This window comes from Caloenas nicobarica, chromosome 3 (genome assembly GCF_036013445.1).
Source record: "Caloenas nicobarica isolate bCalNic1 chromosome 3, bCalNic1.hap1, whole genome shotgun sequence".
NCBI lineage: Eukaryota > Metazoa > Chordata > Aves > Columbiformes > Columbidae > Caloenas > Caloenas nicobarica.
Window position 1 is genome coordinate 78,555,086 of NC_088247.1, and position 21,456 is coordinate 78,576,541.

General features: G+C 37.0%; 1 protein-coding gene across 5 annotated transcripts in view; it reads right to left on the reverse strand.

The window, feature by feature from the left end:
• SIPA1L2 (signal induced proliferation associated 1 like 2) overlaps positions 1–21,456 on the reverse strand; it is a 147,595-nt gene that overhangs the window by 82,359 nt on the left and 43,780 nt on the right. For all 5 annotated transcript variants that reach the window (XM_065631457.1, XM_065631461.1, XM_065631459.1 and 2 more), the window contains exon 3: positions 2,706–4,412. In XM_065631457.1, coding sequence (XP_065487529.1) covers positions 2,706–4,170 — 1,465 coding nt within the window. In that variant the 5' untranslated portion in view covers positions 4,171–4,412. The remainder of the gene's footprint in view (positions 1–2,705; positions 4,413–21,456) is intronic.

Here is a 21,456-nt window from a genome sequence, read left to right on the forward strand (position 1 = left end):
AAGGACACCATTAATAAATCAAAGCCATAAGACAAAATAAATTATTCTGGCTTTTCAAAACCTTAACTGAAAACCGAGAAGATATTTTCCATAAACATTAACATATTTTACATCAGTCATGTTGGATTTGATTTTAACAATAGTTACAAAGCTTATAAATATGCAGTATGAAACTACAGCTCATTTCAGAAGACACTGAATTTGAAATCTCTCATTTCTTGAAAGGGAATGGAATAATTAGTGCCACACATGCCAGGGTGTTTCTTCCATGCATCTTAAAACAGAAATAAAATTTGTATGCTGACAAGTGCCAATTATAAAGCTGTGAACTAAATCAAATATTCAGAAAGTTATTTCTTTTTCATAGACACCTTGCAAAAGGCAAAAAAAAAATTGTGATATTATATGTGTCTCTATATACAAGATACTCTTGTTTACTAAATTTTTATTTTATACTTCCACAATTATTTTGCTAAACTCAACTGTGCTATTAAATCTACAATTCAATGAACAACCAGCCAGGAGAGCTCGCTGTCATGGAAGAGCATCAAGTAAGACTCATTATGCATAGAAATGTCACTTTTTCTTATAAGAGAAATCCACACAGCAGCAAGACATTGCAGTGCCCAAGGCAAAATGCCTGTTTTATTTCCTCTATCCACAATAAATTTTGCTTAGCTGAGAATTGTGTTCAGCTGGAAGTAACCTGGAGATTCCTTACATGCTTGATCCCTTGAGATAATAGGTATTGAAAATTAAGTTTTTAGTTCCATCAACCTGTTTGCCCTGACTTGCTATCTGTCTCATAAGAGCCATCCAATACAGATTTTCTTCATGTAGCTTCTGTTACAGCTCTACAGAAAGATAATGTGGAACAAGGCACAGCTTATATGTCATTGTAAAGGTGAGAGGGTAACAATTTATTACTGGATATTAAATGCACTACATCATATTTACTTTTGAAGAACTCTGCCTACAGAACTATTAGTAAAAAGGACAATAGCAATTAAAGTTTCCTAGTAATATACCATGTGGGATAAAACTCTCAGATACTATTTCTTCGCTTTTTAGTACTATATTAAACATACTTTACATTTAGTCAAGAGATCATATATACATAACACGAGAACAGAAGTTAATTAAAACTAATTATATTTGCATCAGTTTTCCAGAAAGGTCATTAGGTTTGTTTATAGTATATTATTTAAAGTGTTTGAGTACTTTGTATTTTCTCTTTTTTAATCTCTCTGACAAGAATTTTCTTCACAAAAAAAATGTTCAGCCCCTCAGAACCTGCAACTCACTCTTGATAAAACCATTTCACAAACAAGTCCTCTTTCATTTGGTTTAACCCTTGTCTTTTTTTTTTTTTTTTCTATCCTGCCACCACCTTTGTCTATTGACAATCTTCCTTTCATGTCTGTCTATGCCAATCCTTTCTTCTTTCTGTCCCTCAAAAAATATGCTACCCTTTTGTTACCAACTTCCCTTAATTCTCTTCCCCTTCAACTCGTTCAACACTTTTTAGTCCTTTACAACCTGCCAAGCTTAAAAGCCATTTTGAACCTCTGAATTTACTGCCCATTCCTTGCTTATCTCTGAGTCTTTTTTGCCCTCTTCCACTACAGATCTAGATTCTTTTCTTCCTTGCCCTTTAAAGAGAATGTTTTTATGGCCAATATGTTCTAGGTGTCTACCGGATTGTGAGAACAAGCACTGTACTAGATCCTCTTTCGAGTTCCTTGCAAAGAATCACAAGAGGAAGGAGCGCAGTACAGAGCTTATTTCCTGCTGTTCAAGTATAGTTCTAATAGAAAGCAGAGGAAGTGTGATTTCAGGAAGACTCGGGCAGTAACAAACAGTCTTTTAAGGACAGAAGGAGACTTTTTTTATTCTTTTCTTTTAATAACAGCAAAAAGACTAAGCTGTAATTACTAACACAGAAAGAACAGAGACAGGTATTTTGGGGTTCTCCCCAGAAAAATGGAGATTTCACACACATGGCACAATACAGCACTGAATACAGACAGCCAAAGTGGACCACAAAGGGAAAATAGTTTATCTGAATAATGAGTCAAGATAATTACTCTGCTGCAAAGAGTACCCTGGCACTTCGCAGTGTGAACATATCCTAAAAGAACAGGGTAAAAGGCTGGGAGAACAGCATAAAACAACCTTCTTTAAGCTGAAAAACTACATATCATCAGAAGCTCTCTGTTTAAGGAGTATGTATGTGTGCATACAGTATGAAAGGCCCCAAGAAACACCTGAAGACAGCAGAATCTAAAAGAAGGAAGTCAGAAGCCTCAATAATAAAACCTTCTCTTTCAGAGGTACTTTTAGGAAATAATGATATCCACTCTGGGTATCAGTATTTCCCATGCATTTACTGGATATAAATGTATTTGTTTCTTCCTGCCCACAGAGAAAGTTCGGTTCAGAGCAGTTAGCTTACATACCAATTTAAATGACCCCGCACTCAGCGAACTTACACAAGTATTGCATAACTTTATATGTAATCCACTGGTTGTTGAATATCCCCCTGGGAAAGCAAGAGTAACAGGCTTATTTTTAGTAAAGAGTTTCAGGATGCCCTGTAACACTTAGGTTTCCCTATAGACAGAAGAAGGAAAAAGATAATCTTTACTAAGCAATTTAAATCTGATGCATGAGTATCTCAGAACAGTTGCATTAGAAAAATTTACCTTTTCCATAGAAGAACTTGCGGTAATAATATGCTCCGAGATCAATGTGTTCTATGATGTAACGCTTCACTTTCTCTCTGTGAATGGACTGGTTTTCTCTTGGTACTTCCAGTACTGAAACACCAGCATTTGTGCAATGGGAACTCAGAGAGGACTCAAAAGAACAACTTTCACCTGAAGAAAAAGATGCTGAATTTGCCCTAGAAAGTGCAATCCGTCTGTCTCCTTCCCCACCAGTTTCGTTCCTGAAGTAAGGGCAACTCAGTACTAAATCATTGCTTTTCCCATCACCCTCATCAGCATCTAAATTCTCTTTTGAATTGAGGTCCTCTTTGCTTCCCAAAGGAGATTCACAGTTTCCTGTTTGGCCTGCTGGCATCTGAGTCTGTGACGCAGCTGAAGCCCCAGTGGTTATGTTTTTTCTTTTTCCTACATTTACTCTGGTAGCCATTGCTTCATTTATGTTAAACAAAACACTCTGAACATCATAATGTGCAAAACATTTCTGATAGTTCCAAGAACGAACATTTCTGTCAAGTCTATCATCCAGATCAGATGAAAACTTAAAAGTTTCATGCTCACTTTTAACTGTTCGCAATTTTCTAAATAGAGATGTTTCTACTGCTTCTGATTTTAGTCTCCTCTTGAAAGATTTCTCCCTCTCTCGACCAAGAAGTAGGGCACTGTCCATATAATCCAAGCCAGAAATCCTGACAAATTCTCCCCTGGAAATCTGTGCAGCAGCATGTAGACTTGGTGAAACTGCAGGGTCACAGTGGAAAAACTCAGAAAATCCAAATGGAGCAAGGGTTTTATGTTCAAAATTTTCCACTCGGTATCCTCTTAGCATGGCAAAAAAATTTTCTCCAGACAAGCCTTGTCTATCAATGGAAGAGGTACTGCCATATTCTCTATGAAGAGCTGCTCCAGTATTTGGGTTAACAGCATTCTGGTCTAACACGTCTTCAGCATCAATATCACTTATTGTCACATCACTGTTGCTTCTTTGCCTTATGGGATGAAGTCCCCTTTGAGGGGAATGAACAAAAAGATCTCCTATTGAATATTTTCCCTCTGTAAATTCCAATTCTAGCTCTTCTTGCTGTCCATCACTTTGGTCATTTTGTCCATTTGGAAGTACCGAGCCAACACTTTCGTAACTGGTTGGAGGTCTGTTTTCCCAAGCAGCTTTGCTCAGCTCTTTAGAGCAATCCTTTTTAGGAGGCCATTCAGATACCCTTGCTCGAACACCCATTTTAGGCACAGCTGGTGTACCATTTGTTTGATTATTTTCAGTTTTGCCAGATGCAGTTGAAGAAACAGGAGGACCCATGTTGCCATTCAGAGCTTTGAGTTTTCTAGCAAAATAATCATCAGATTGCATGCTTCTTGAAGACTCCCTGAACTTGGAGGAAGTTCTGCTAACTTTGTGCTTATCTTCTTGCAAAGACCTTTGATCACTCATGTCCAGGCAGTGGGAGGGGAAACACTACTATTGCATAAATTTACTGGTACTTTTGTTATTACATTGCCTTTTATGGGCCAATAAACTGCAATATAAAAATACAGTTACAGTCTTCCCAGTAGTGCAAACAGAAACTTCAGTGTACCATTTTTGTACAACTTCTGTCAGGAGAACAATCTTAAAACATTTCCTTCGGTTCAGATGCATTCAGTTCAGCATTAATCCAGACAAATTTCTTTTATCTGTTCATTAAAAAAAAAAGAGAAACTGTATTAAAATGTTTATAGTCAATAACAGTAAGCCTCCAATGCTGCTTGTATATACACAACACCCCATGAAACTAGAACTAATGAGACTTGCTTTGTATGGTTTTGTATCCCCTGCCTCCCTAAAACCCAACAAATGCAATAATCCCAGTTTCCCATGCGATCCCCACAGGACCCGCATATCTCCCATGGGTGAACCCGTATATGCACACTTCAGGCCAGCTTCTGCCAAGCAGAACAGCCACACACAATTCTCTCTGTGTTTCCTTCAATGCTGAAAGCAACTTAGATCCCTGTTCTCTGTCTAATCACAGGGGATTTTACATAACATGAAAGAACATAGCCAGCTCTAAGATAACTTTTTCAAGTTCACTTGAAACTGGCTAATACACACAGGAGTTACTGGTGCAAGACTGGTAGGTAATGTAAGCAAAATATATGAAACAGGACCTTAGACCAAGAAAAGTGTTTTGTCCCATTTAAAAGAACATTTTAAAGGTAAGTAATCTCTCCGCTATGATTATTTCGGTGCATAAATCTATTTAGCTCTTTTTTTCTCTCTCTCCCCAAAGGGAGATTTACTTGCATTCCTTTACTTGGAGTGTAAACTATTATTTAGCTGCATAAAACACTTATAGTTTCTTCTGTTGCATTATATTCCGCTGGTTGGAAACCTAGACTGTTAACTCAGTTCCTGTGCTAAAGAACATATCCGCTGTCTTCCACAAATAAAATAGTAGCTCTATTGATAACTGTTAATTTGCTCACAAAATTGGAATTGCTAGGGTATAAAAATATTCTTCAATGGCTTTAATGGTCTTAAGAATGACCATGACTCATGCTGTGAAGATTCATTTGCAGGCAGAGCCCATCCTTTAACCCATTGCACAAAACTAAGACTAAAATAAGAGTCAAGTTAGGTACTTCCTTTTCAGCTTTTGTTCCTTGAACTAAAAGAACATAATGATGTTTTAACATGCTGCAAATAAGCATAATAGGTATTTACTAGAGGTTAAAAAAAAAAAGGTTTGGTCAAATTAGCCTGGAATATGAATCTTCTTCTGATTTCAGGGAAGATACAAAGCAGTAAAAGGAACTCAGAAGTGGGTTTTTTTTTCCCCCCTACAATTAATGCCATAAAAAATTCCAACAGTGTGAAGCAGGTGAGCAAGCTTTAAAACTCTTCTACCAAAATGAGTCAAAACCACAAGCTAGAGGTACAGTAGCATCACAATCTACGTGGTTTCTATGTGACTCTTACTAGAAATGGGTAACAATAACGATACAGCTTACTTTCACTACATATGAATTCTTCAGGACTCCTATTTGATGGCCAATAACAAATTTAAAAAAAAATGGTTTGGGTTCCTTTTTTAAACAACTGATGTGTTCAGAGCAACAGTACTTCAAAATTAGCCTGTAGGATTTTTAAACATTGACTTATAAAAATACAGCACAAAAAGGAAAATATAAGTCACAGAATGACATAATGGTTTGGGATTGAAAGCACCTTAAAGATCATCTAGTTCCAACCTGCCTGCCATGAGCAGGGACATCTTCAACTGGATCAGGTTGCTCAGAGCCCCGTCCAGCCTGGTATTGAATGTCTCCAGGGATGGGGCATCTACCACCTCTCTGGGCAACCTGGGCCAGTGTTTCACCACCGTCATTGTAAAAAATTTCTTCCTCATGTCTAACCTGAATCTCCCCTCCTGCAGTTTAAAACCATCATCCCTTGTCCTGTCACAACAGGCCCTGTTAAAAAGTCTGTCCCCATCCTTCTTAAAGGCCCCTTTTAAGTACTGAAAGGCTGCAACAAGGTCTCCCCGGCGCCTTCTCTTCTCCAGGCTGAACAACCCCAACCCTCCCAGCCTGTCCTTGCAGGAGAGCTGTTCCAGCCCTCCGATCATCTTAGTGGCCTCTGGGCCCTCTCCAACAGGTCCGTGTCTTTCCTGTGCTGAGGGGTCCAGAGCTGGACACAGGACTCCAGGTGGAGTCTCACCAGAGCAGAGGGGCAGAATCACCTTCCTTGACCTGCTGGCCACGCTGCTTTTGATGCAGCTCAGGATATGCTTGGCTTTCTAGGCTGCAAGCACACATTGCTGGGTCCAATCTTTCATCCACCAGCACCCCCAAGTCCTTCTCTGCACAACTGCTCTCAGATATATCAACATATTTAATACTTTGGGGGCACAAGTAATATTCCAAAGATGGAATACAAGAAAACTTCTGTGGTATACGCATTAACATGAACAGCTGACAGCGCTTTTATCATGTCTTAGAGTGTTCTTTATACAATTGCGTAAGTTTGAGAAATGTTTGCCAAAGAAAAACATTGAAGGAAAAATAACTATCCCAGAATCACCTTTTCTGTTTCTGCAAGAATATAAAATAACGAGAACGCAGAAAGGTCAATTTCATACCAGGAAAGGTATTATACTTTTTATTGAAGATTAATTAAATTTTCTTTGAAATTATGGTGAATTACATCATTTAGCCTTCTTGCCTTTTCCTACATAAACAACATTCATAGGAGTCATTAGTATATGCATTTTTTTCATTAAAAATAATCTCTTTGAAAATGGGAAAATACATGTAAGGCCAGAGAAGGCTATCCTCCAAAAATTCCATTATTTTCTTCCCTTGTGTTAACCCTTTTTCTGTCATAAGCATTTGTGCGAAAGTAGGGAATTGGACCAGGAACAAAATCCAGGTTGAAATTAAATTACCAACAAGGTGGTGGAAGGCAGAAGGAAAGAGTAACAAATGTACACTATCACCCCATTTCCTTTCAATCCAGATCCACAATGTGATTTATCATTTGGCCTCACAAATAGCTGTATTTGTAGAAGGTGACAGAGAGCCTGAAGGCCACAAGAAAGCAAGGCTTTTTTTTTTTTTTTGGTGATGGTGGCATTAACTTAAATACTTCATGAAGTATGGCCTGAGTATTTTAAAACAAAGGTACATTGCAAAGGCAGTATTTAATGAGAGAACTATTTGTCTTTACGGTGTAAAGCTGTTATGATAGAAGACAAAAGCAATGCCTGTTTTAGAACTGTAGATCAACATTTTATTGGAAATATTAGTATTAGAAGATGTGAAGATGTGACGCAGTATATTTAAGGTACACTAGTAAATATTTCTGTAAAAAATCTGAAGTTGGCCTAATTGACAAAACCTGCCTGTTTTTAATATAAGTGACCATTCCTGTAACTCTCTACAAAAGCATATTTTGGTTGACAGCTGACCTATGCCAATGGGTAGCACTATATTCTCCTGTAATCGTTCTTTAATGTTTTTCCCCTCTCCATAGATAAGAATTTAGCATCTCAAACATCTCCGTATAGATGCTAATATTATATATTATCAACCAATTTTGTTTGCTGAATTTAACAAACTATTACTTCCACAAAGAATGTTGCCAATGTGATCATGAGCACCCTTTTCTTCAGACCTGTATAGTCCCCTTGGTCAAGTTCTTCACTCCTCTCTCTTTTCATCCCACCCTGGCATTTAAGAATGGAATCACTGATAGATGCGGTCAGAAAAGAAAAGCTGGATGCCCACACCCTGCTGTTCTGCTCCTGCCAACCCTTCCCACGAAGGCTGCTGGATGTGATGCAAATAACTGAAGTTCCTTCCACAGGGCTACAAAGCCTTCCTTCTGAGCTCCGCACAGCAGCTGTTTTGTTAGCCACAGTTACAGTTCTTTAACGTGGAACGATTCCAAGTTTCCCGAGGACCTGGATACGTGCCCACAAGTGTTCCTGTGCCAGCAGCAGAGCAATGAATAAGAACTGTACTATTGGACTATTCTGTCAAAAGGAGGCTGTTTGGTAACGTTGCCTCATGACAGCCTTGATAGATGGAAATGAATTATTTACGAAGTCTTTCTGTGATCATTTTGTTGATCGAGACTTTGGAAATCTGCCCTTATTATTATGTAATGTTATCATCCTAAAAAGAATGCATAATTTGGACGAAAGCATTAATTTCTACTATTTATCAAGATGACAATTCTATAAACCATGACTCTCAAGCTCTACTAATCTTAAAAAATGGGAAGTGCAATTTGATAAAATAGGAGTATAGGCAGGAATAATATGCCAAAAGCTGAAGATCAGACATTTAATTTGCATTCAATCGATTCTGCACAGCATCTTCTGTGTGCTCAGAGTCTGGTTGTTTTCCGCTTTTCAAAGGAACACATAACAGGGTAGTAGTGTTGTGTATTTTGCCAGTACAGCAGAGCAGCAGTTACACAATGGCTACTTTATGGGAATCCAAAGTTTGCAAGAAAATTCTGCCTTTGGGCCCACACTTTTAAGTGCAATGAAAAAGAACAATGCAAAGGAGAAATGAACACGGTTCATAGGCTGCCTGTATTTTCACAAGTTCTGGACCAGATAACCCACTGAACAAATTGGTCACAAGGTATCATTTCCTAAAACTAAGGTTGCCACTAGAAAAAGAGCAAGTAATTTTTGAAAAAGAAGAAAATATAAAAAGGGGTTTTTTTAAATTTAAGTTCAAACTTCTTTCAGTTTGCTTATTTTTTAAAAGACTACTACATTAGTAAATGTTTTTAGATTTACATATTTTCAGCATATCTATTAACAGCATTTGTTTCTTAATGATTCCTAAATCAGAACAATCCAATTTTCAGAAGCAAAATGATGGCTATGCCTGGTTTTCAAGCCATGCTACTTACTTGCATGTCCAAGCCAGAAAATTTTAGTCTCACTGAACTGTGATATCATATCATATGACAGTTGATTATGATGTCACACAGAAGAATTATTACTGCAGACAGGAGTATCGAAGAGGAAAATGAGTTTTTCATGCACTTGTTTTCATGCAAATGTCTTTAGAAAACCACGATATTTAAGCATAATTGTCTTGAAATAGACTATTTCTTTCAAAGTTTTCCATGAGGCACAGTGAATATTAAAGGATAACACTAACTATAATTGAGCCACTTATTCAGATTGCAGCTGTGGAAAATGGATTGGAAATATTACAATGAACAAACTATGAGCACAGCTCACGAAAAAAATAGTTCAAATTATTATACATCAAATTTACAATTAAAGCTATAACTGCTACAGTATAAATGGTTACTCCTTATATGCATATTTCAGATACTTGATTAATATGCAGACAGACAAGAGGCAGAAGGATGAGAAGCTCTTCATTGGACTCATGGAAATACATATGGGCTGCTGTGTAGTGAATATTTGCTGCATGCTCCCTTAGTTGTGCTCTATTTCTTCTTCTTATAGTCTTTGCCTTCACGAGAAATGCAAGAGCAGAAACCGAAAAGAATCCTTTGCTGAAATGACATAGTCACAGAAATGTATCTACAGAATAATCCACCAGCACACTACAGCTGAGCTGATTTGGGGATTGAGGGAAGGATCTATAATTAAAAGTGACAACAGCCTACATGATTCTCAATGCTGCTGTAAGACCATCACATTTCTTATCAAAATAGCAGAATTGCACTAGTTTGGGACTGGTGCAAGATTCGGGGTAAAAAAAAAAATATATATATATATATATATATATATATATATATATATATATAAAAAGTTTTACTCTGTTTCCTCTTCAATTATGGTTTCCTTCTCCAAAGGAAATAGCAGATCTGAGTTCCACAGTTGTTCGTACTACTTAATGAAAGATGTTCTATTTTTAAGAAAGAGGCATCTCCAATCATAACTGCTCTCCTTCAGTCACAAGTTGAGAAAAATATCATCATCATCATCAAGAATAACTGTATAAGATTTAACAGTAAAACATAGACCCCTCAAAAATGTTCATCTTGAGTTTGTCTTATGGTCAAGATTCCGCCCCATCATCTTGGACTTTCCAGGGAAAATTTAATAAATCACACTTAACTTCTAGTATCACTACTATTTATTTTATTTTTTAATATACTACAGTCAATTATTAAAAAGAACTAAAAAAGTAGTGCCAGGATATATACTTTCTCTGGTGTAACTCGTTATTCCAAAGAATACCTACCACAAAGCTCCAGCAGCTTCATAGAATGGTTTGGGTTGGAAGGGACCTTAAAAGATCATGCAGTTCTAACTCCCCTGCCATGGGCAGGGGTATCTTCCACTAGACCAGGTTGCTCAAAGCCCCATCCAGCCTGGCCTTGAACACTTACAGGGATGAGGCATCCACAGCTTCTCTGGGCAGCCTGTTCCAGTGACTCACCGCCCCCGGGGTAAAGAATTTCTTCCTTTTATCTGATCTAAATCTGCCCTCTTCCAGTTTACAACGGTTACCCCTTATCCTATCCCTACACGCACACTTGCAAAAAGTCCCTCTCCAGCTTTCTTGTGGTCCCCTTTAGGTACTGGAAGGTCTCCCCAGAGTCTTTGTCCAGGTTGAACAACCCCAGTTCTCTCAGCCTGTCTTCATAGAAGAGGTGCTCCAGACCATTGTTCATCAACCAACATCCCCAAGTCCTTCTCCTCAGGGCTGCTCTCAATCTGTTCTCCACTCAGCCTGTATTTGTGCTTGGGATTGCTATGACCCATGTGCAGGACCTTGCGTTTGGCCTTGTTGAACTTTAGGACGTTCACGCAGGCCCACCTCTCTAGTCTCTCAAGGTCCCTCTGGATGGTGCTTCCTCTCTCCAGCACATCAACTGCACCACACAGCTTGGTGCTGTCAGTAAACTTGCTGAGAGTGCACTCAATCCCACTGTCCATGTCGCTGACAAAGATGTTAAACAGCACTGGTTCCATACCAGCCCTGAGGAACACAACTCATCACTGGTCTCCACTTGGACATTGAGCCTTGACCGCAACTCCTTGAGTGTGACTATCCAGCCAACTCCTTATCTACCAGCTTCTCTTTAGCATATCTTCTATTACTTTCCCTGAATATTTGCTCTTACACATTGTATCTTAATGCATGCTGTATCATTAAAAAACATTGTTCAAGTTTTTCTTCAAGCAATCGAGGATGGAGCCAGGCTCTTCTCAGTGACAACCAATGATAAGACAAGAGGCAATGGCTGCAAACTAGAACATAGGAGGTTCCACTTAAATATGAGAAGAAACTTCTTCTCAGTGAGGGTGCCAGAGCACTGGAACAGGCTGCCCAGGGAGGTTGCGGAGTCTCCTTCTCTGGAGACATTCAAAACCCGCCTGGACGCCTCCCTGTGTAACCTCACCTAGGTGTTCCTGCTCTGGCAGGGGGATTGGACTAGATGATCTTTCGAGGTCCCTTCCAATCCCTAACATTCTGTGATTCTGTAAATCTAAGTTATCTTTAAGTGAAAAACAATGTTTTATATAAAACTATTACTGACTACAGTATTACTCTCACCGATTTTAAAATTTCTGTTAGAAATCACCTTCTGTTACTGAAAAATATGTTTAGATGAGTTTGGGACTGGTTTAGCAATGTATTTTCTTAGAATGTTAATATCAATGTTCTATTGTTCCATTTGCACAAGTTTTGTCACTGAGATACATTAAGGCTAATTTGATTTCCAGAACAAACTGGATATCCTCCTATTCTTACAGCTCTATTATAAAAAGTTCCATTATGCAGGCTATGCAGAGTTTAACTATGAAACTGGAATTGAAGTTAAATCTTGTTCAGGTTGAACTATGTAAAGTAGCAGAGTAAAATCACTATTACGTTGAAATCAACAGGAAAAACTACCACTGACACACACTGAGAATCTTTCCTTCGCACTCTTCCAATTCTGTTCAGCTACTTTTAACTGAAATTCTGGAACCTAACAAAATACATTAAAGCCTACGACATAACGCAATTGATGAGGTAAAGCAAGAAGTCTTAACATGAAATTCTTAGACCAAGGAATTTTTCCGGGGAAGAGTCGAGAGAACATCTGCAAGCACTGACTGCTTACTATCCCATGAGAGAGGACAAATAAAAAGCACCAAACGCCTCATAGATTATTCTTAACCAATACCATTTTTTGGCAGTCTGATTCTTTACTAATTGCAAATAGCAGCTATATATCTGTCAGTCAAGTTCTTTTATCAGTGAAAGTTTTAAATAAACAGAATCCAAAGCGCCTTTGCTTCCCTTCATTCTCCCCATTCATGAATCTAGGTGTCAAAGGGCAGGATAACAAAAAAAGAACCCTATTTATTGAGCATTTAATAATCTGTTTTGGACTGGGAGACTGAAATTATATCCGGATCGTAATTTACATGCATGCAGATTATCTCTTCAGGACAGAATTAAGTATGGCGGACTGAATGATTTTTAAGACATTTCCCTACCTTGAAGTATTTAGATGTACTTAGCTCTCTGCCTACAACGTTTCATAGTAATTACAATTTCCTTGTAAATGTATTTATCCTTAAAATACTGATAACACAAAATTTTCGTTCCAGTTTCATCTTTGAGAATTAAGAGTCTCTAACACATAATGATATAGGTATGGTATCAGTCAGCAGATAAACACAAGTAAATTTTGGATAATACTTTACATATCCAGTGTAGTTCAACAGCTTACAAAGTAGGGAGTAAAAAGTTGTTTGCATGACATGTACTTTTCCTCAGCTAGTAGAACAGATTCAGTAAGAGAGTTCAGATTAGACACAGTGTAATCTAAAGATGTAATCATCTTTACTCTTCCAGAATCACTTTCAGTTACAATACTGAAATACTGCATTGAAGCAAGTTCCATACAAAATAATTTTCAGTGGTCTTCTCAAGCAACCTGGACGACCTCCAAATTCTCAGTAAAAACAGTACTCTCTACAGGCTCAGAAATTGTCACACGTCCACTGATTCTTGAATTGCCCCTTGCTGCTTGAATGAATGTATTCTAATTTTAATTTCATAATCCCCAAGGCAGGGACTATTTCTTTGTCCTATCCCAACAGGATCCTCACATGATGACCCCACTGTACAGGATGCTAAATACTATGATAATCCAGTTGGTAAATAACAAGTGTACCAGAGGCAAAGCTTAGAAAGCTAAAGACAGGATTTGTGCACCACATTCGCATCATTCAAACACAAGGAAAAGGACGACCCTCAGCAACCATCTGCATAATCCAAAAGGAAAGTCAGTAGCTGCTGTATAACCTGTGGCATGAAAACGAGCTTTTGACAGCCAATTGTATGCATTGGGATAACACTCAAAAGGGAAATTCAACATCTGGAAACCGAACAGCAGAAGATTATACAGAAAGTAGAACATTCATGCTATATAATGACAAACGAACATACTGCACATTTTGTTTCCAGACATTTTACCTTCAAGTTCTAAAAACACATTAACAAATACTAAGAATGCTAAAAGTTTTTAATATAGTTCTTGTAAAATACTGCCAGAAACAAAGAGCCACTAAGCAATTTAGAAGAAATAATGGAAGTATGTTCCATTATTTTAAAACAACGAAAAGAACATATTCTACCTTCTCCCAGAATGAGTCACATCAGAAATTATCCTTTTTGTTATAAACCTGGTGCACAAAATGGTTATCAAAATTCCAGTAGAAAAGCACTCTGGCCAAGAGCAGGCACAGAGAAAACCAGAAAAAAAAACCCAAAACCAAAACACACAACACACACCAGCCAACCAAAAAACAAACAAAAACCCCACACCACACGCACACAAAACCAAAACAAAAAAAACCAACCCACACACCAGAACTCCCCATAACACCAGGAAATGTCCTGCTGTCTGGTTTCACAAATTAAAAAAGTAACAGAATTTTTGCCCTTGCAACATAAAACAACTTGCTACAGATTGAATGATGAAATAGAGAAGTTAGAAGTAGTTAAATAACATTATCTATACATATAAAAATCAACCTACGGAAATTTAAAACTTCAGGAACAAAAGGTGATTTCTAAGGGAAAAGTATGTTTACATAAATTTCTGACTGTGTTAGCCCTGTAGACAAAATATCTCAAACCTTTGTTGGGGATATATAAGGCTGTTTTCACTACTGCATACAATTGCTTCCAATTATTCTGAAAAAAAATTAAGAATGTTGGAGTTGGAGCCTCCTGGGGTATCTGAAGAAATGGGTTTTAATGAAAGGTTGATGAGAAAGGAGAAATGTGCAAACATTTTGACTGTTATTTCACATTCACAGGTAGAAATTTGGTAGCAGGTTCTGAGGCTGCACTGAAGCTGAATAAGAAATCACGTAATGGAGGAGGATAAACTGTTCAGTAAGAAGACTGCAAGCTTTGACTTTTCAGAGTCAGTATGCCACAAAAAATTTTTTATAGGTCTACTACAGTAAGGGCCAAAATAAAGCTTTTTCATCCACTCCCTAAAAAGATAAAACAATAAATCTATTAAATAGCTGAGGCTGGCTATTCCATCAAGCAGGTTTCAGATTCTGACGGAGGACTCAAAAGAGCTTTTAAAATGTAGAAAGCCATTTTTAGCTGGAACAAGAAAGTTCTTTTGTATGTTTCTATTACAACTGTGCTTCATAGTAAAATGCTGCTCCAGGCAGCAGCAGATGTCAAGCCTGCCACATTCACTTTGGAGAGGTCAGACCATTTGCATTGTCCCAAGCACTCACTTGGATTCCATGGCATGAGCTCACAAACCCATACATTGGACATCATCTCCAGAGATCATCAAGTTCCTCCAAACAGTAAAACACTCATCACTAGAATAATATTAATGCTACTTCCACCAGAAATGCGCTCTCAAGACATACTGCATGTAACTTTTAAGGGCATCTAATTTTTTGAAGCAGAAACATCCTACTTAAAGCAAAAGAGACATCCAATACATCCATTGGAGAAAGAGATAACAAAAGAGGGTGCATGGACTTTAATCATGGGACCACAACAGCTGGAGTCTGAGTTCTATTCCAAAAATCTTCTATTTTGACAAATTACCATCAATAAGACTGTTAGTGCCAAAAGAAATAGACATTTCAGAGAGGTTTCAATGGTATAAATGGCAAGGGCTGTAAGTGATAACTGAGAAAAGGTTGGACTCTTGTTCTAGTTATGTTCATGAGAAACAGATAAGGCATACTACAGGTCACCAGATACATACTTGCAACATACCTTGCAAGCTCAGTATAATCAGATTTTTGCATTTAAAACATACGTACAAGAACATATTTTACAGATAACCTTTCAAAGGTCCATCAGCTGTGTAAAACTTTGCATAGCACAGAACATTCACATGACACTAATGCTTTGTGTCTTCAAAGTTAAACTATTTTATTACACGTACTATTTTATCCCATTTTCTGTTGTACGTAGGTGAGGAAAAAAACGCAACAATTAAAATTAGACTTGAGAAAGTCTGCTAAATATAGATTTTGTTTAGATTTGTTCTCATATTTTGCACCAATGTAAGTTGTATCGAAGATACATTCATGTTCTTTGAGAGTTTTCCTGTAATGAAGCTACCTAATGATATTCTAGTCTACCAATTCCTGTATCTATTAGAAAGGCTCACACGAAGTTAATTATTTCAGCTTCTTTTGGGAAAAAATATAATTCCAGAAAAACACTACTTTGGTGATGCTCTAGACAAGTCCTATAAACAGGCCTTAAAACTGTAGACCTGTGACAGCAGAGGAGCATTCATCCTCCAGCTCATACCCTGTCACCCGACAAGGCAAACCACAAATGTGCCACACACCCTCTCTGCATCTGTGCAGCAGCATCCAGCGGTTCCTCAAACATTCTACAGTTTCCAAATGAAATGCACAGAAGCAATATGTCGATTCCCTTCCCTTCTCATGCTAGACCTGTTGCATTCGCCTGGCATTTCCAAACACAAACATGTGAGCCTGGACCGCCTGGCACTGAACAATACAGCTTGGGCATAAAAATCACCCCTGAGCCAGGCAGGCTACAGGCCAGTTGTTCTATAGCTCCACACTGCTATTACCTACTTCTTACCAGGTGAGTATTTACAGTAACGAACACAGTGTGTCCCAAAATTTTGCAGTGTGGCTCCTGTTAAAAAAGTCCTGTCTTGGTGCCATCCTGATCAGCCACATTCCTCCAGGATGGGTGAAAAAAAAAAAAATCTGGAATTTCTAAATGCAACCATAGACATTAACTTACTCACTCTTTAGAAGCTGAGCTGCTGCAGGTAATACCACTTTTTCTAACACTCTGCAAAGAGGGAATCACAAAGCAGATAAATGCAGTTTTAGAAGTTCAAGTTAGTTCATTTCTAGGGGACAGAAGAGCTTAAGTTCACTTCAATGTTAAAGCAAAGGAGAATCTGAATAATCTCACCCATCATAAAAGTTCACAACAATGAAAAAAAACCTAAAAGGATATGGTCTCTCACTAATTAATAAAGAAGCATTGAACACTAACTATTACAACAGAGAGTGTTCAAAAACTCAGAACATTCTGGTGTGGAAGATAACTGTTCAGTAGCAAGAGAGTACAGAGGTACATTTTATAGAAAAAAAAACCACCCTAGCTTTGCTTCTGTTCCTTATGTTTTCACTGAAGTAAAACAGAAAATAAGTTTTATGCCATGTCTTCTGACAGAAGAATGGCTCTGATGTCATAGTTCTGAATTATTTTTAGTAGTAATGCAGGAAGTGGCTGATTAAAGTAAAATAAGTTTAAAAAAAAAAAAAGGAAACATCAGCCTTTATCTTCATTGTTTTTTTATGGAAACTGTTTTAGTTTGACCTTGGTTCTTTATTAAGTGGCACGAACTGTGAGGTAGCATAAACTGATAATATTACTGGCCAGTTTTCTGAATCTTTCAAGCTGACTGGTGTTCTCCAGTTTCAGAAGTCAGTAAGTAGCTTCTCACATATTTTTGCTTCACATTAGAGCTTTCAAGTATTATTTCACATCACTGCACGAGAAGATCTTTTAAAAAAGTTATATTTTGAGAACAGAGATTTCACTTTTTTCTATCCTTTCTCCCTGAATCAAAAGAGTAGAAGTTCCATATGAAAGAAAATCTATTGAAATCTACGGTGACCATAATACACTTAATTCATACAGTCTTACTACATAAAAACAATTTTGTTCTTAATTTTACAATGTAAATTTTGAAAAAATGTTTCATAATACTAACAAAATGAATTAAATATCTTAGTAGTTACCAAATAAATTGGTAGCTTGTGTTCACACGGCATTTCCAAGCACATGGAATTGAGCCTGGACCACCTGGCACCGAACGATACAGCTTGGGCAAACAAGCACCCCTGAGACAGCCAACCTATAGGACAGTTGCTCTGCAGTTTTATAGAGTCACTGTTCTTTTTTGATTAATATAACATTTTCCCAAAATTGTAGACAAACAGAAGAACAATAGCTGGAGCAAGAGAGTTGCTCGCAGAATACTGTTCTTCATTTTTCAGTAGTCCACTCAAATTCAGTACAACCTGATAGGAATAAAAAGTCATTGCCATCTGTTCAGTGATCATTTGATATCTTATCTAGAATCAAACTGCTGTCATACTAAAAAAACCCCTTGTTATCAATGAGACTTAGAGGGTCATAATGGAAAATAATTTTGGTTAAAGTTTCAAGTAAACTTTATGGACCATGTTCTTCTGCACCACCATCACCCCAGCCCCATCTCCCCCCCCCAAAAAAAAAATCAAAACAAAAACCCCTCAATAACACAGCTTAAACATTGCTCAACAGTTCTGCCTTTAGTTCAGTTAAAGCACATATCAGAACTTTCTGGAATTGTACTGCTGGAACAATATGCTATATATTTTCATTTTAAACAGGAAGAAAATAAGTGTCTTCAAAATTACAGTGTGGAAACACATCTTTCAAAAATTCTGAGCCAGATCAGCAAGCTTCATTTTCCTAAACTGAAAAGATGACTTCTGGTTGTACACATGCATCTTCCAGACAAAGTTGTCATCATGACTGGGGTTAAAGAATGCAGATTCTATTCCTTTCTGAGACATTAAATGTCTATAAGCCTCAACAATGGAGTAAACTAGCCTTTAAAAATCTACAATCCTAAAAATAATTTTTTAATAATTCAGGAATCTTACGTCTTTGCACCCCCATCACCCATGCTACTCTGTCTTATCTCTTTCTTTGGATTCTGAAAAAAATCTTGTATGAGGTGACACATGAAATGATAGCTACAAGCTATCATACGCATGCTCTCATCTTCCTAACTACTTTATGATAAAGGGACAAAAGGTACAGATTTTGCAGCAAGAAGTCTTGCTTTAAGATGACTTACTGAAATATTCAGTAATTTAATAATCAGCAATTTACCTTTAAATAGGTCTCTGAACACACTAGTAAGAAATAACACAGTTAGGAAGCATGAAAAATATAACTACAGTCCACTGTTGGTAACATGGGGAACATTAATTATAAATTCACATTTTTCTGGAATGGTTTGCTTTTACAGGGCCAGCTTTGTTCTAACTTTTGCTTTTAAAATTATGATTACATAACACCCCATCCAATAACTCAGACACTGAATTTTAGATTCGATCTATCAAGTTCTGCTCCTTATGTAAATGAAAACATTCAAATAGGAGGGTGTAATCAACTGATCCAAAGCGTTCACACACAGGCATAGTAATGCACTGTAGGCACTGTTAAAAATCTGCTTCTGAATTTCATTATTGGTCTTGATTTAGCACAAAGTTTCTGGTCAGCCAACAAACTGTATATCATTCATACAGACAGCACATTTCTGGAACTGTGTTTTTACTTGGTGTCAGTGTATATCTCCCTCTTGTTTTTTTTCCAAATTTTGAAAGGAACAATCACATTTGCTAAGTTTCTGACTCTTGGAAGGCTCATATTAGATTATAAGAGAAACTACACATTTGATATATAGACTAAGTAAATGGCATTCCTTCTCCTTTCTAATACATACTCACCTACTTTGTCAGTAAAATCTATAGATTATTTTTCCCCGAATTTCAGGACATTATCAATTAAATCTTATTTTCTTTATAACCTAGAGAAATGTTTTCCCCTAAACTGAACTCTGATTGCAATTTTGTCAACAAATTATAAACGGTTTACAAAAGGTCTCAGCTATTTATGTCCACGTTATGTATGACCCTTTAAGAAAAGTATGCTTATCTAGGACAATTCATAATGCAAGTGATTTTAAAGGCTTTTCTACAGAATCTGCTCAGCTAGCTTTTCTGCATTTTTTAAACAAATTAACGTACATGAGAATGAAAAAAACCCAAACAAGGCAGTTAATGATGCACTAAAAAAAACATACAATAAGTTTACATGAATTTCTATTGGCTTGATTAAAGTACGATCTGTAGTCTTTTGTAATGCAAAAGGCAATAAAAGCAAAATAGTCAGGGACTTAATAACCATCAATTGTGGTAAATTATTTTTCACTTTAAAAAAAATCTAGAATTTTAATAAATACTTATGTTTCTATGCAAATGTATAGTTCAGTTGTTTGAATTTCTTCCAGACAAACTGTATAGGAATAAATTTTTCTGCATGTCCAAGGCTGCACTCCTCAATATGGACACTCACACTACAGTGTATGCATAAAGCAAAAATATTTTTGCATACGAATGCATCCACAACTCCATTAGTTTAATTCCACATTAAAAATGATTTTTAAAAAGTGTATGTAAATTTTAGTACTATCTTCAAAGTTAAATGTAAGCACAAATTCCCCCTCACCTTGTTCTTTAACTACTCTAAAGACTGTCCTATAGACTTAAATTGAACTTAGAGATTTCATAGACTCTAGAACATTTTTAAGTCTATGGTGTCTAGGAAGATAAACATCTCTTCTTCCTAGAGGATAAATAGCTTTCTGAAAATGTAAACTTAATTTCTGGTCAACAGTTTTGATTTTACATGAAGGAAGACTTCCCACCACCACTACCTCTTAGCTAGAAAACTATGTTAAAAATCAAAAGCTTCAGCAGCAATTTGGGCAAAAACAGAGGGGTGCAAACTTGGTATGTAATCATCTAAAACAATATTCAGAAAAATCAAAAGGTTACTTGCACTTGAGAAGGCTTGATAACATGAGGTCTGCATTGGCAGTGACAAATTTAAATTAGTAAATCGTAGAAGACTGTTCTGAGAATGGGAGCATGGAGGACACTCACTAAAACTACATTTTAAGGAATCATGTCATTCTGCTTAAAGAAGGTTGCACAGTTTCAGTCTTGTTTTTTATATTAGTCTTATTCAGGAATCCACTCACATTTTCTACCCAAAATACCAGGTCTTGAGGGAAAAAACAGTGCCAGTCGCATAACTGCTGTTTCATCACATAGCAGCCTTTCATCACATCATTAACTAGGTTGTCCACATTTCACTAGGATGATTATGCAAATGTATATTTACAAAACAAACAGCATAGATACAGTTTTCCTTCCACTTCAAGGATTTGTTAGCTTTCCATAAAAGTGATGGTGCGCATCTGCACACCATGTTTTCTGCATACACTGGAAATCCTTTGTCTGTCATGATGCAGCTCCCATCTGTATATACTCCAGTGTTTTCCTTCTAATGCGGGAGTCTTTCAGTCTCCCATTTTTATCTGACAGGTTGAAGACTCCTCTGTGCTTCCTCACTTCCCCTTTTCTCGATTTCCATGCATTAGGAACCATTTTCTTTCTCAATCCATACTTATATCATTCTCCTTTCAAGGAGTACAAGCCAGATGGTTCATGTGTGTCAGGACCATGGAATAAAGCCCAGAGAACACTCTGTCAGCAACTCTCCTTCAATTACAAAAACTGACAAGCCTAGCGAGAAAGTGAGTAAACACAAATAAGATCTTAAAGATCACAAATTACATATTTTTAGTACGGATAAACTGAGACATTAATATGGAAAGCAATATATAGTAGCCTTGTGGTACTGTATCATACATTTTTAGGTATAATTTTTTTAATCTATTTCACTTTTCAGGTATTGTTTTTAGAGCAAATATAATAGAAATGTTTACCCTTTGCTTTTAATAATAATTCTTCAGAAATCTATTAAAGCTACTTGAAAGTGTTCAATTAATCTTTGAGTTTAAACATTGAGATTACTGTGTAAAACCCTCAAA